Source organism: Nansenia antarctica (assembly GCF_963989245.1).
Source record: "Nansenia antarctica genome assembly, chromosome: 7".
NCBI lineage: Eukaryota > Metazoa > Chordata > Actinopteri > Argentiniformes > Microstomatidae > Nansenia > Nansenia antarctica.
The window spans coordinates 4,287,006-4,303,325 of NC_137677.1; the positions used below are offsets into that span (position 1 = coordinate 4,287,006).

General features: G+C 41.9%; 1 protein-coding gene across 1 annotated transcript in view; it reads right to left on the minus strand.

The window, feature by feature from the left end:
- The window catches only part of matk (megakaryocyte-associated tyrosine kinase), a gene marked incomplete at both ends in the record, with an annotated part of 35,750 nt that extends 19,679 nt beyond the window's left edge, over nt 1–16,071 (minus strand). The window contains 13 exons of the mRNA XM_080535902.1: nt 897–960; nt 5,730–5,928; nt 8,350–8,436; nt 8,888–9,083; nt 9,483–9,556; nt 9,773–9,857; nt 11,238–11,337; nt 11,753–11,818; nt 12,358–12,451; nt 14,050–14,269; nt 14,853–14,968; nt 15,590–15,703; nt 16,051–16,071. Coding sequence (XP_080392028.1) covers nt 897–960; nt 5,730–5,928; nt 8,350–8,436; nt 8,888–9,083; nt 9,483–9,556; nt 9,773–9,857; nt 11,238–11,337; nt 11,753–11,818; nt 12,358–12,451; nt 14,050–14,269; nt 14,853–14,968; nt 15,590–15,703; nt 16,051–16,071 — 1,436 coding nt within the window. The remainder of the gene's footprint in view (nt 1–896; nt 961–5,729; nt 5,929–8,349; nt 8,437–8,887; nt 9,084–9,482; nt 9,557–9,772; nt 9,858–11,237; nt 11,338–11,752; nt 11,819–12,357; nt 12,452–14,049; nt 14,270–14,852; nt 14,969–15,589; nt 15,704–16,050) is intronic.
- Nucleotides 16,072–16,320: the final 249 nt, after the last annotated feature.

A 16,320-nucleotide genomic window follows, 5' to 3' on the forward strand; every position in this document is an offset into this window, starting at 1 on the left:
CCAAGGCCTCACTGAAATTACTACCTTTCTGAAATGACTACCCTAACATCTGGCTGAAATGAGCACCCTAACATCTTTCTGAAATGACTATACCCTAAAATCTGGCTAAAATAACTACCCTAACATCTTGCTGAAATTACTATCCTAACGTATTGTTGAAATGGCTGCCCTAACGTCTTGTTGAAATGCCTATCCTGCCTACCCTGTCTTGCTGAAATGATGCAGAGAGTAAACCAAAACTACGGGACTATGGAACTATGGATGAAAAAGGGTGCTGAAATGATGCAGAGAGAGTAAACCAAAACTACGGGACTATGGATGAAACATTCTGGTGCATTCTTTGATGTACCCTGTCACTCCCAAATACACCATAAGAAAAATAAGAAAAAAAATAAAAAACCTACTCATTCTACTCTCACAGCTTTAGGTAGAAAGGTTCAATCCATGAATGCATGGTTGAAACCAATTTTCCTACCTGGTGATGCTTCCCAGTCTACGATATGTCATTATTTGAAGACCTGGAAACAAAATACAGGTTCAATTACTATCTCAGGGTGATTTGTTGGCATGTGTTAAAATTCTCAGCTCTCACTGATCTTTTAAACCAGATTATAATCTTTAACCATTTGTATCGATGTTTTTACTATCTGTGCTTTTGTTTTACTTTTTATTTATCCATATATTCTTGTTCTCATGATTTGAAGGTGACATGAATTGAAGCTATATATAAAATGTATTACAATGTTTTGCTCTTACTGCATTCTATCGACAAATAGTCAAGACAGCAGTTTACAGACAAACAGTTCAGTGTACTATTACAATACCTGTGAAATGTATCCATTTTGGGGTTTTAGAACAAACACATGTGTCCAGTGTGGTGTTAAATTGACACCTACCATAAGGTCTCCACCAGGACTGGGATTCTCCAGACCAGAACAGGTGCCTTGAGATGCTGCAGACCTGAGAGACAACATTACATTATAGGATACAATTTAACACTGTAGTAGTATATCAAATTTAGGCTGGGTTGCACCAACATGGATTAAATTAATTATGTTTTAGACTTAAGATAGGGTTAGTAAATCTAGGTTTAAACTGGTTTATAATTAATCAGAGACGTTGTGTGCACATCTTAATTTTAACCCTGGATTAGTTAAACTTCTTTAAACAATGGTTAGAATAGGATTAGTTATGTTCAGTGTCAGCAATGATGGATTCAGACGAAATGTAAACAATTTCATGATATAGGCTAAATAAATATGGCCCTAAATAAAGTTAACGCTCGATCTTGTAAACTAAAACACTTGAACAAATGTGTCATGAACTTGCTACTTTTTTTTCTTTTAAACGGCATAGGCCTACTGGATAAAACTATAATGTTTGCCACAGAAGCTTCATGCAAGCTCGCTAGCTAACACCTAATCTAGCATTGATATTTTATGTAACCCGCCACATCTGGCCACCCTGATTGAGGGGAAAACGCTCGGGCAAGGCGCAGGAGTACCTCTAGCCCAGGCAGTGAGCTGACCTCATGCACAGAAAAACTGTTTAAAATACAATAATGAGTATTGTACTACTTGGACTTCTATTCTGGTTATGTATTTAAGGTGTATAAATAAATGTATCTATACTTAATTCAAATATATACATTAGCCTATACATGTGCACAGGAGAGCCCTGCAACAATGCTTAGCCTACTATGAGCTGCCTCTCAACAGAGCATGTGACTTTCCAACACCAACTTAACACTGAATATAACACCAACAATACACACTCAATTATCAAGTAGCCAAATAACAGAGCAGTGAATATAATAGCCTACCAACGATACACAATATATTACCAAGTAGCCAAATAACAGCGCAGTGAATGAAACACCAACAATACAGAATAACAGTCAAACAGAGAAATAAAACGGCCGTTGGCTTCAACTAAACGCGCTAATGATGCCCTTACCTTCGGTCAGCACACCTGCCAGCAGACCTGCTAACTCCTCAACTTCGCCTCTTTCATGCCTCTTGTAGTGTCCCACATGTCTGACACACAGAAGGAGTCCTATAGTCTATTTGCTGAAGGCTGAAGGTTGAAGGTTGAAGGTTGAATGTTGAATGTTGTTGAAAAGTTGAGTTTTTCGTGACAGTCTGAGGAGAACAAGACACAGGGCAGGAGACCTGGGACACCAAACAGCTGGGAGGTAATTAGTCTCTTATAGGTGTGGTTGATGACACCAAACAGCTGGGAGGTAATTAGTCTCTTATAGGTGTGGTTGATGACACCAAACAGCTGGGAGGTAATTAGTCTCTTATAGGTGTGGTTGATGACACCAAACAGCTGGGAGGTAATTAGTCTCTTATGTAGGTGTGGTTGATGTGGGAACTTCCCACTGAAAACGTTTTCAAGAACATTAGGGCATAATGTTCTAGCAATGTTGTCACTTAACATTTTAAGGTTATCACACAACATTTTAAAAATGTTTTTAGAGAATGTTATCCTAGAACATTCTGGGAACTTAAAGAAAACTTCCCGCTGAAAACGTTTTCAAGAACATTAGGGCATAATGTTCTAGCAATGAATGAATGAATGAATGAATGAATGAATGAATGAATGAATGAATGAATGAATGAATGAATGAATGAATGAATGAATGAATGAATGAATGAATGGACTTTATTGTCATTGCTACAGTACAGGTACCAAACAACGAAATTTAGGAGGGGTGGCTCCCCTGGTGTTAGGAAGGGGAAAAAAATAACTTTTAGAAAAAAAAATCACAAGAAGGGAAGGAGCTGGTTTACATAAATAAAGGCTATGTACACTATGCACTGTACTATACTGTACAGATAGACGACTAGGGTTGTCATATTGCACAATAGTATTATTTCACATTTATTTAAAGTGTCGCAGTTTGCAGGCTTGAAATGTACATGTTTGTACCTCAGCACTACACCTGATTTTTTCAGTCCAGCAGCTGCCATCAATCCGTCCAGACTGTCCAGGGCCCAGAACTTAGGTCTTTGCTGTGTTCAGGGCCTGGACGGCCCTGTGGTAGAAGCTGTTCTTCAGTCTGTTTGTGCTTGCGGCCAGGGTCCTGAACCGCCTTTTCGAGGGCAGCCTGGTAAAGTGTTCGTACCCAGGGTGGGTCGGGTCCCTGGAGATCTTGGAGGCCTTCCTGAGACAGCGTGTGTTGTACAGCTCTTCCAGAGAGGGGAGGGGGGCGCCGGTGATCTTCTGTGCTGTTCTCACGATGTTGTCACTTAACATTTTAAGAAGGTTATCACACAACATTTTAAAAATGTTTTTAGAGAATGTTATCCTAGAACATTCTGAGAACTTAAAGAAAACTTCCCGCTGAAAACATTATGAGAACGTTCTAGGGAACATTTTTAGAACCAAAAATTGCTAGCTGGGATGGTAACAGGAGGGGAGTGGATCAAGACAGTACATCTGGTGTCCATCCCCATGGGCGAAAGACAAACACCAGGCTTACAAAGACTTACACCCCATGACATCTTTAATTTGGCTTGTAACGTGACAATGCAAAAAAAAAAAAAAATCTGGTCCTTTTAATCTGGGTTGAGTTATTCAGAGCTGTTGGAAGACAGAGAGAGGAAGCTGTTTTCTTTTGTTTTCTTTAGAAAGTCAGTGTACGTACGCCATTTGTAAATCCAGGATACCGAATTCTTCTCACCTTTGCAGATGTACATTGTTATTTCTTGACGTTAGAATTATAAGGTTCTATCTCCATTTTTGTCAAAATTGAGTTTTTTACATAATCTGATCCAGTAGGTGTTTATTAATGCCCGTGTGGTGTTATTTTTTTAAATGTAAAAAAATAAAAAGTTAGTAATTCATAAAATACAAAGGTTCCATCTCACAAAACCTAATGGAATGTGAAAACTTTGACGCTCAATATCTCTGAACTGCCCTAAATGGAGATAGAACCTTATAATTCTAAGATCACATCTACTCTATCGCCAATCCCCTGTAGCTCCTAAGAGCCGGTTCACAGACAAAACTGCTGTCAGCTTTGTAATTCCTTACTTATATCAGCAATAACATTCAAGATTTCACATATTAAGCTCTGAGTCGCGGGGCATATTGCTGGACAATTACACTCTGAAACAAGCAGATACGGGTGATCTGAGATTTAATCCTGGATAAGCATTTTCCTCTCTCAATTTCCTTCCCTCCCTCCTTCCTCTCTACGCCACACTCTCTCCATCTACTCTCCCTCTCGCTCCACTGCTGTCCACCTCCCTCTCTACCATCCTGTTTCTCTCTATCTCTCTCCCTCCACCTCCCTTTCATACGGCCATATTTTTGTCACAGATATCATTCCCCCCTTTTCAACTAGTTTATTTCTGTAAAAGAAGTTCAGTGAGATTTACCTGATACAGTATAATAAATGTTGAAGACATTATGGCATATCAGAGATATGGCAAGCTGAGCGGACAGCCTGCATGTTATACAGTACCGCACTTAAAAACAGTAGAAGTCATTTTACAATAGTTAATTACATTAGAAAGTGACATTAATAATCAACAAATGCGTTACGCCTTATGATATCCTGCATCCTTGACGGCACAACATGAACTTACATTCTTTAGGTTAAGATAAATGTTGCCTATTAAAGCCATGTGCTTTAAAATAGAACAAATCAAGCTTCAAGATGAATTGAAACTGTTGAACATTAGTTCTCTTGGCTTTATTGCAGTGAGGGTCTCCTCAACCAACAGTTCTGCAACAGATGAGGGTAGGGGTCCAGTTCACAGGTCCATGTTTGGGTCACTATGAAAAGGTATAAAGGTCTGTGCTGAGATGTGTTCTGGAGCTGCGGTGTCTCGGCAGAATAGCTCCCTTTTTGCTGGCAATAAAGGTATATGGGAAAATCAATAGCTCAGGTCTTGGTTATTATTGTTATTATTATTATTATTATTATTATTATTAAGTATTTGAGTAAAGTTATTCCACAAAATGTTCCCAAAACAATCCCATTGTTGCAGAACCATCCAATAGTCTATTCCAGGTGGTCTATTCCAGGTGTTCTATTCCAGGTGGTCTATTCCAGGTGTTCTATTCCAGGTGTTCTATTCCAGGTGGTCTATTCCAGGTGGATGCTACTGTACATACAGTATCAGTAGTAGATGAGGTGAGTTTCCCCCCCATACTATTTACTGTAAATGTCCTGCATACTATGTACTTTCAGCACCAGGAAAAAGTGCTACAATTTATAAATCCAATCCAATCCCATTATGACATCACCACCAACAATGGATCCAGCCTCATCCAGGATTCCTCAGCATTCCGGCCAGGCCAATGTTGATTGGTTGGTTCTGGGTCACTGTGTCTTCACTATGGACCAGGCCTAGTGTCGAACCTCCCACCTTCCGCTGGCCTACAGTGCTCTTCCGACCCAGGTGTGAAAGTCTGACGTCACGCGTGACGTTTAGCAATTTCCGGGTCCAAATAAAACATTCCCTGCACCAGAGTACCAGTGTACTAAAGCGATAGAATGACAGTTCAATCGTTTTTTAGACTCTGATCTATTCATACAACAAGGGACACGGCACCTTCCTGCTTTTCCCATATTGTCAGCGTCTTTGAGCCTCGGAAAAGCGCTATACAAATATAATGAATTATTATCATTACTGTGGCATTTCGAAGTGAGCGCCTCAGCCAACGTTGGACCCGGAAACACGTCACGACTTAACAACCGAATAGGTCAGTACCACCAGGTCCAGGGCCCAGACCGGGGCTCTGTTTGGCTAGCTCTTTCTCCAGCTTCTCTCTCAGCTTGTGGAAGGAGGGTCTCTTCCTGGGCTCGCCGTCCCAGCAGCCCCTCATGAGGACGTAGACACCGGGGGGGCACTCCTCAGGAGCCTCCATACGATAGCCCTGCTCCACCTTCTCCTTCACCTCCTTCAGAGACTGGAAGTGGAGGAAGAGAGAGAGTGTGTATGTGTGTGTGTGTGTGTGTGTGTGAGAGAGAGAGAGAGAGAGAGAGAGAGAGAGAGAGAGAGAGAGAGAGAGTGTGTGTGTGTGTGTGTGTGTGTGTGTGTGAGAGAGACAGAGAGAGAGAGAGAGAAAGAGAGTGTGTGTGTGTGTGTGTGTGTGTGTGTGTGTGTGTGTGTGTGTGTGTGTGTGAAAGAGAGAGAGAGAGAGAGAGAGAGAGAGTGTGTGTGTATGTGTGTGTGTGCGTGTGTGTGTGTGTGTGAGAGAGAGAGAGAGAGAGAGAGAGAGAGAGAGAGAGAGAGAGAGAGAGAGAGAGAGAGAGAGAGAGAGAGAGAGAGAGAGAAAGGGAAAAGAAAGAACAGGTAGGAATAAGTGATCAATTCATCACAAAATTACTCACATAGATTACTCTAGGATTCAGGCCAGAATGGGGGTTCTTTTAAAGGTCCAGTATGTAGATATTAGTTTTAAAATCGTGTTAAATGGCAATGACCAGGCATATTTACGTTTAACAAGTTTCAGTGTGGCCACAGAGGCCAGCAAAGAGCCCAAACTGCATATTTCACCTAAGTAATTCTACCTGACCCTCAGGGGGCAGGACGGCCATGTCCTTGACCTACAGGCAGAGGCTGGGCTGGGCTAGGGAGGTATAAGGGATTGACAGGGACACGGTGTGTCTCACAGGGGGAGCTGTAAGTACCCTAATCTCTTCCCTTATACGTGCACACACTCTAGGAGTAAAGCTCACGAAATGTTAGTAGGGGTGAGGTGAGTGCACTAGGATAGTGATTTGCCCTAGATACGTAGATAGCACTTTCACCTGGCCTTAACCCTACGAGAGGACCAACTGAGGACAGACAGTCAGGGTGGGGGGGGATAAATATGACATTGACTGATATCATTGTCATGACGTGTGTTTGTGAAGAAGCACACCTTGCTCTGAAAGAGCTTATATTGGTCTTTCTCTTATTATATGGTATTGCTAGTACAGTTGCAACCTAAGGCCTGCTATTGAAACTCCTCAACTCTTTTTCTTAACTCCTCAACTCTATATCCTAACTCCTCAACTCTATATCCTAACTCCTTAACTCTATATAAACAACCCACTTGATCAGTAGTATGTGTTGTTAGGGAGTCTCAGTTACTCACTACACATGTACAGTACAGGCCAAAAGTTTGGACACACCTTCTCATTCAATGTGTTTCCTTTATTTTCATGACTATTTACATTGTAGATTCTCACTGAAGGCATCAAAACTATGAATGAACACATGTGGAATGATGTACTTAACAAAAAAGTGTGAAATAACTCTAAATATGTCTTAGATTTTAGATTCCTCAAAGTAGCCACCCTTTGCTTTTTTGTTGTTAATAAAATAAAAAATTGTTGTTGTTAATAAAATATATAATAATAATATTAAATATATATATATAATAACATATTATTATTAACACATATTATATTTAATAATATTATTATATATTTTATTAACAACAAAAAAGCAAAGGGTGGCTACTTTGAGGAATCTAAAATATAAGACATATTTAGAGTTATTTCACACTTTATTGTTAAATACATAATTCCACATGTGTTCATTCATAGTTTTGATGCCTTCAGTGAGGATCTACAATGTACCAAATAGTCATGAAAATAAAGGAAACGCATTGAATGAGAAGGTGTGTCCAAACTTTTGGCCTGTACTGTATGTAAACCAGAGAAATCAAAGTAACGGCCCTAAGCAGGTAATAACGACCGGGATAAACCCAGATTAAGGCTTGTAGGCCTCATTTCTACGGCAACAGCTCCTGTTGGTGATGAGCCATAAATAGGTAACGTAGGAAAGTTTGGGGGTTAGGCTGTGGATGAGTGTGTGTGTGTGTGTGTGTGTGTGTGTGTGTGTGTGTGAGTGTGTTGGGAGGGGAAGAGATTATGGTGCTTACAGCTCCCCCTGTGACACACACTGTGTCAATCCCTTATACCTCCTAGCCCAGCCCAGCCTCTGCCTGTAGGTCAAGGACATGGCCCTCCTGCCCCCTGAGGCTCAGGTAGAAGGGGGTGGCTGTGTCTCAGGAGGTAGAGTCGGCGTCTAATGATCACAAGGTTGGCAGATACAGCGGTTCGAGCCCTGGCTGGCCACATGTCAAGTGTCCTTGGGCAAGACACTGAACCCCAAAATTGCTCCCAGTGAGCGGGCCAGCGCCTTGCATGGTAGCTTGCCGCCATTGGTGCGTGAATGTGTGTGTGAATGGGTGAATGAGAGGCCATTGCAGTGAGTGTATACATTTTTCAGTATATACGGTCCCAGTGGGAATCAAACCGACAACTTAAGCATTGTGAGCGCCATGCTCTACCACCTGAGCCCCAGCCCAGCACCTGATAACATTTTTGGGACTCACCATTTTGGGGTAGGGCTGTCGACCATAAGAGAACGTCTCCCAGAGGAGAACTCCGTAACTCCAAATGTCTGACCGCGTGGAGAACTTCTACAGGACAACCAGAAACAACCACAAAACAACCACAAAATAACAACATTTGTCATCCATATCATCTACTACTACTACTACTAATAATAATAATAATTCATTAAATTTATATAGCGCTTTTCCGAGGCTCAAAGAGGAGAGGGGAGGGGGGGGTGGTAGGGTTAGGGGAGATGGGTAGGGGTAGGGGAGGTTGTATGCATGTCAGGGGGGGAGGGGGGGGTGGCAGGGTTAGAGGAGATGGTTAGGGGTAGGGGTGGTTGTAAGCATGGGAGAACAGGTAGGTTTTGAGGTGGGATTTAAAAGTGGGGAGTGAGGGTGAGTCTCTGAGTGGTTGAGGGAGAGAGTTCCAGAGGCGGGGTGCAGCTCGTGAAAAGGCACGGTCACCAAAGTAAACAACTACTGTAAACATACAGTATAACGCCACATAAATGTAAAGAGGTAAACATCACACCTCTTTCTTCAGGGCTTCGGGGGCGGTCCACTTCACTGGCAGTTTGGCGTTGTCTGAGGTCTTACAGTCCAGCTTGGTGAGGCCGAAGTCACTGACCTTAGCGACGCCCTCGTTAGAGACCAGGATGTTACGCGCTGCCAGGTCTCTGTGGACCAGCTTCATCGACTCAAGGTACTCCATCCCCTCACACACATCTCTGCAGAAACAACACACACACACACACACACACACACACACACACACACCACATACGCATTGTTTCTAAATGAAGGCTGTCATTTATTTCCCTCTATCTTCCAAGACAGGGTTGATGTTGAGGCTGATAGGGAACTCAATATGTGCCAGTGTTATTGTAATTGTACTGTAACTGTGTGCATAGCTGTGTTTAGTAATTAAAACACCAATAGCTTACCCATAACACTTTAATTTGCATCGACTACCAACATCTAGGGGGCCATTTGCATTAGGCATATTATGCAAACTAAGGCCACAGGAAGCCATTTGGTGTATATTGACAAATAATTCCACATGTGTTCTTCCAGTGGTCAAAATACAAGAAATATCAAAGTATATTGTTGTACTGTTGGAGACTCACAGAGCAAAGCGGAATAGCTGGCCAGAGCTGATGACGGAACGTCCTCTTGTTCTTAGGAAGTTAACTAAGTTACCCTGCAACACACAGATGACAAGGAACACCCTTTTATAACTTGTTATATGTTGTAATGTATTATTCAGTCGTCTTCATGATGACCACTGATTCAACCACACCAGGGGAGGCTGGCGGAGGTAGAAATCAGAGGACGGGCTCATTGTAATGCATGGTATCAAACATGCCTCCCCTGAACCATAGTCCAGCCACAACTATGGGACACAGAGCTGAAGTACCTTGGCCATGAGTTCTGTGACTATATGAAGTCCGTTGTGTAGGATCACCCCCAACAATCGTACTAGGTTCTTGTGCTTGAGTTTCCTATGGAGAGAGAAATGACCAGGTATTTGGTAGAAGATATTAAACGATAAAATGCTAATTACACAATCAATCACTTCTTTGTTTTATAATGATGAAACTGTAAATCATAAATGTATTTAGTATATACACATGGGCAGGGCTGGACTGGGACAAAAATTAGGCCCTGGCATTTTTGGCCCAGACAGGCCCACCCCAATCGGTCGGACCACACCCACCAGCACAAAAATACTTGCCTTATATACTCGTCTTATATACTGTGCTGTACAGTCATATGACAAACTGTAGTATTCCCCCAAACCACTACAAAGACGACTACATACAGTAAGCAATGGTACCAGTGCAAGTAGACCAGTGTACTCAGTGATCAGATTCCAGAGCGAATTTACGAACGCAGCCTTGTTGTTCTAGATTTTTTTTCCCATTATCAACCTATCATTGCGCTTTAGAGTAAAACAAAGCACGCAACTGTCGCGTCTATCTTTTCATGGCAACTCTACATTGTGATTTACAAGGGATATTAACTAATATTAAGTAATATTATTACTTGGTTACATTTTGCAATTGATCCGCGGTACACATGCGTGCCGAACCGTGGGGGGCGATCCGTTACACCCCTAACAGCTACCTATATTTTCCTTACCGGGTCAACGGTTACAGGCTGACTCGGCCCCGCTTCTTCTGTATCCTCTCTATCCTCTGTATCTGTACCCTGCTCCCGCTCCTCCCTGCCAGCCTCCTCTTCAACCTGTTGCTGTTGCTGCTGTGGTAAACTTGAGGGTGCAGCAAACATGTCCCTAATGTTTACACATTTGGCAGCATCTGCCTCGAGTTTCTTTTTGTTTTTCTCCCTAAGTTTTTCCCAGCCTCCCTTCCGTTTTAGTGTGCTTTTGCGCTCCATCTCTCTCAGTATCTATCTAGTAACTATCCAGGCTAACTAAATTTATGTTGCCGGCCGGCTCGACCCAAAACTACCGCGAAACTGAGACGGAGGTCTGGTGCTGCGTGCGTGCGTGACCCCTGACCCCCCCCCCCCTTCTCTCTGTTGATTGGGCCAGCCCAGTGTCTGTATCGAAAATGGGCCAATGGGCCGCTGTCCCTGATTTATGGGCCGTTCAGTGGCAGCTTTCGATTTATGGGCCGTTCGATGGTAGCTTTCGGCCGGGCCGGCTGGTAAAAAAAAAATAAAAAATAATAATAATAATATTTTTTATTTTGCCGGTCGGCTCGGCCCAAAACTGCCGCGGCCCGCCGGGCAAATGCCCGGTATGCCAGATGGCCAGTCCAGCCCTGCACATGGGAATACTGTAGGTGAAACAGAGCTAGACAAGGAGAGGAAGCCACTTTAGAGTATTGGGACGCAACCCACAGGCTCAGACTCACGTCATGACTGAGGTCTCCTGCAGGAAGGCCTGGGCGGTGACATCACATTTGATGCTCTTTACCGCCACCTTCTGGCCCATGTAGTCCCCTTCATACACCGCTAGAGGGACAAGAGGAGACAGAGACCGTCGGTTACACCATGAGGCGTTAGAATTATAAGGTTCTATCTCAATTTTTGTCAATTTTTTTTTTTTTTTTTTTACATAATCTGATCCATTAGGTGTTTATTAATGCCTGTGTGGTGTTATTTTTTAAATGTTGACATTTTTGAGTTAGGGTTAATTAATAAAATACAAAGGTTCCATCTCACAAAACATAATGGAATGTAAAAACTTTGACGCTCAATATCTCTGAACTGCCCTAAACGGAGATAGAACCTTCTCATTCTGAGCTCACGACCTGCCACATCTAGAATAAGATCTTTCAAGATATATCTAAAAAAGCCTTTAAAACATTGACATTTCTTCATGGGTGTACAGTACCAACTAAAAAAGATAAGATAAGTCAAGCCTCACCTCCAAACTCCCCCTCTCCTATAGTCTCTCCCAGGGTCAGCTTCCTGATGTCCAACAGCCATCCCGCTGTGACACACACACACACACACACACACACACACACACACACACACACACACACACACACAAACACACCAACACACCAACACACCAACACATATTTCACAGGAAGTCTCACCTTCTCACCTAAAATATCGTATTTATATATAGCCTAACTGTGAACATTTCAAACCTGCTAACTGCGACACTTTAAATGAATGTGCAAAAATACTATGTGCAATATGACAACCCTTGTGTACATAAGGTTCAGATACAGGAAAAAGTTAGGATATTTATAGCATAGCATAGAGTACAGCACAGTGTTTTATTGTATAGTATAGTAGTATAGTATAGTAGATAGTGTACATAGCCTTTATTTATGTAAAACAGCTCTTTTCCCTTTTTTATTTTACCCTTGGCCCTCTTGTCTTTAGTCTTTTTTCCAAGCACCAGGGGAGCCCCCCCTCCTAAATTTCGTTGTTTGGTACCTGTACTGTATTAATGACAATAAAGACCATTCATTCATTCATTCTAAAGGAAGGAAATGGATTGGTGTGATTACTTACATTTAGACAGCTCTAACTTGGCTGACTTGGTTCCCTCTTTCTCTTTGGGCTTCAGAAGAGTTGTGGCGATCGCTCCCTTGTTCTTGGAGTAAAACTAAAGACACATGACACAAGTGATGGATCTTGTGACAATCGAGTGACAACATCACAACATCACGTCACAACATCAGTTCAAATGATCATATGATCATTGTTGTTCATACTGGTATAACGTAATGTTCTTTGTTCAGGCATAGGTTATCATGTGCCATAACTATCATGTGTTCTTGCTTTTAAGGATTTCAGGATAGTTTTCTCTCTCATGGTGAGCTTAGAATTATAAGGTTCTATCTCCGTTTAGGGCAGCTCAGAGATATTGAGCGAGATGGAACCTTTGTATTTTATTAATTACTAACAAAAAAATGTCAACATTTTAAAAATAACACCACACAGGCATTAATAAACACCTAATGGATCAGATTATGTAAAAAACAAAATTTTGACAAAAATGGAGATAGAACCTTATAATTCTAACGTCACATCATGGTGAATGAACTATGCTCTCAACACTTTTGGACATCAAGGTAACACACCAGTACTAATTCACCTGGCCCACATGCAGTGTGAGAGAAGGAAGAGTTGAGAGTCGCAAAGAAGGTAACAAAAAGCTGTTCTTGATTCATTCATTACTCATTCAGTAATCGGTGACTATATCCTACAGTACGTGCTAGATAATGGAAACACTGCAACTCTTTGTAATGCATTTGGCACAACATCATAAATATCACAGATTCGAAGATTGTTAGACACTCTGCCTTGCACTTCAGCTGTCAGACCGTACGCACGCAGCTGTCTACCACTGTCTGTTAATAGAGTACCACATGATTCTCTGTGAGTTTCCTCGCTAGAGTTAGTCAGCGCTCTGAGTCAGGCCTAAAGATGTCTGTAACACATAGATAAGGGAGAGGAGAGGGATATTTAGTGTTTAGTCCTTTCTATCTCCAGACTCCATGGCCGTGGTGCTCTCAGTCTCAGGAGCTCAATAGCCTCTGGAAAGCCTGAGGCAGATAAACTTTAAGAGGTCTGCTTCCTTTCGAACTGTAAAAAGGAACTGGCATGTATTTGTAATATGTCACACTATGTAGTACCTTGGTGGGTTCAAATTGAGCTCAAAGTGATCCTTCTACCAGAGGTTTCCTGCCTGGACCACTTCCCAGTATATGGCTATATGACAGTGAACTTCAGCTTTTAGTGTATAAGTATGTGGAAATTGTTTATTCTTATCCTCAATAGTTTCTATTCTTAGTTGCTCTGCTCAACAGAAAAACTACTGATGTATACAGTATCTCCATCCAATTGTGAATACTCTCACTGTGTCACTTTGATGATCTTATATCATCCGAGAGCTCAAAGACACAATAGTGCGCCTTCAGCGTGGCCGCACCTACTGGAACTCCCTCCCCATAGTGATCCGCAACGCCCCCCCCCCCCACCCTGGACTCCCTTCAAATTAGCCCTTAAAACACATCTGTTCTCCAAGGCCTTTGGCCCCTAGTCAATGTTTCAGTCTTGCTTTGTTTGTTTTCTTTTTTGTCTGTCTGATCATTTCCCTTAGAATTGTAAAGCGTCCTTGGGTTTTTTGAAAGGCGCTATAGAAATTAAAGTTATTATTATTAGTGTTTGGCCATAGGTATTTCTCTGTCTTTGTCTCACCTCTATCATGTCGATGAGGTTGTAGAAGTACTGGGCGTTGTCGATGGTCAGTTTGTTGTCTTGGTAGATGACTCTGTAGTGGACCACCTCCCTGGAGAAGCTGACACACAGGACGTAGTCCCCGGGGTGGCGGACGGACTCACGCACCAGGAAGAGGCCGTCCTCCACGGGCCGCAGTTTAGACACGGCCTCCGGGCCCGAGATCTTCCCATGGAACCAGCTAGACACAGAGATCAGAGAATTACACATGTTATGGTACATGTGGGAAAACTAGGGTTAGGGTTAGGTGCTAGGGTTAAGATTAGGGGTAGGGTTAGGGTTAGACATGCCAGCATGTACCAAGTCGATGTAGCACCTAACCCTAACCCTAGTTTTCCCACATGTACCGTAACACACATACTGTAGTACTGTCAGGTTTGGTCCCCAGACCTGGATTAAGCCTAATCCAAGACTAAAAAATAATTTGTAGACTCTCCATTGAAGGCCTAATTTACTCCAGGATTTGGCATAACTTGTGTTTCACAAGTCAGCACATATGGGCATATATTTCGGTGATTGTACTATAGGTGTGGCATGTTGTTACTGCTGGGAAACATTAGCAATGTCAACATCATACTACTCATACAGGAAATATTAACATCATACTCAAACACTTGTGGTGTGGATGTTGATTAATGATTAACAAAAAGGGGAATTAAACTCCTTGTATAACGTGTACTACAGGGTGAGAAAACAGGAAGTGGACATCAGTGGTCTGATGGAAAAAGGAAACAGACAGAGAAGTCGACTTGAACATGACCTACGGCAGCAGGCTGAGGCTGGAGTCTATACGGATGGCCCCTCGCTCTCGCACACCGGTGGCTGAAATGACACCTTCCTCTTCTGTCGAATTTTGTCTAGCCTTGTAATGCCCCTTCCCCTGGAAAACAACATAAAATAACCTTCTATACAACTCAAATACATACATTTTGTGTTCAATGATCAATTGCTATAATACAGTACAATAATCTCATGTTATGCACCCAAATTGTGGAATGCACTGCCAGTTTACATTAGGGATGCAACCTCAGTACATATGTTCAAGTCAAGACTAAAAACCCATCTTTTTAATATTGCCTTTAAATGACTAAATAATTAAATGATGATTATGTAATGATTGGAGCACTTTGAGCTGCAACGTTTGCAGGAAAAGCGCTATACAAAGTTGTTATTATTATTATTATTATTATTATTACTACAGTAGAGCAACTGTGAAGACTCTTAACAGTATTGTTCGGAAAGCACAGTACAAAAACAGCAGATTGCTTCATTATTCCAAGTAGGCTAATGTACTGTACATTTTTGTTCCATAACATGATAAACCCCTTGACATAACAAGCTCTTAAACCTGCATTGCTGCCAAAACAGAATATAAATCATTGGCTATGTTTGAATGTCAACACTAACATACCCTTAACTGTAGAACGCATAGCCAATACATGGCTTCATTCTACCGTATGTAATGTACGTTAGTGTGGATATTGGAACATAATCATTTTACCATTCCTGCCTCCATGATAGTGAGGATGTCCCCCTTTCGATAGGCCAGTTCCCCAGCCTTGGGCTTGTTGTGGTCACTCTTGGCCACACACTGTGTGCCAGGCACCCAGCTCTTCTACAGGGGGAAGTAGAGTATAGTAGAGTATAGTAGAGAAGAGAAGGGAAGGGCAAAGAGCATGACAGAGCTTGAACACTGACGCTATCATCTGGTCTTGAACTCTGAGTCATCCTGTAATGAGACATTTCCTTGTGATCCATTTCAAAATAACATTTAGATGTTACTAAAGACTTCTAAGTAAGTGTTTCATCAGAAATGATTAAGTGTTGGACGCTCTTGATGGTAGAGTTATAGTACTCTGGTACTATGAACAGGCCAGTTTCATGGTAAAAAGTAGCTTGTGTTTTATTTTAAAAGGCATTACGTGAAGCTTTTACATGACCATGTCAGTGTTGTAAACATACCGTCGTCATCCTGCAGATCATGAGGGGCACACACACGACACACCTGTTCAACGAGAGCAAATGTCAACAACAATCTAAGAAAGGAAAAAAAGTATATCACTTTGAACACAATTATATTATTATCCAGACCAGAGAAATACATTGTCGACATAATATCTGAAATGAACTGTATATATGGCCTATCCTACACCTTATCTAGGTTACAGTAAGTCATAAATTCGTGAGCTTAGAATGAGAAGGTTCTATCTCCATTTAGGGCAGTTCAGAGAT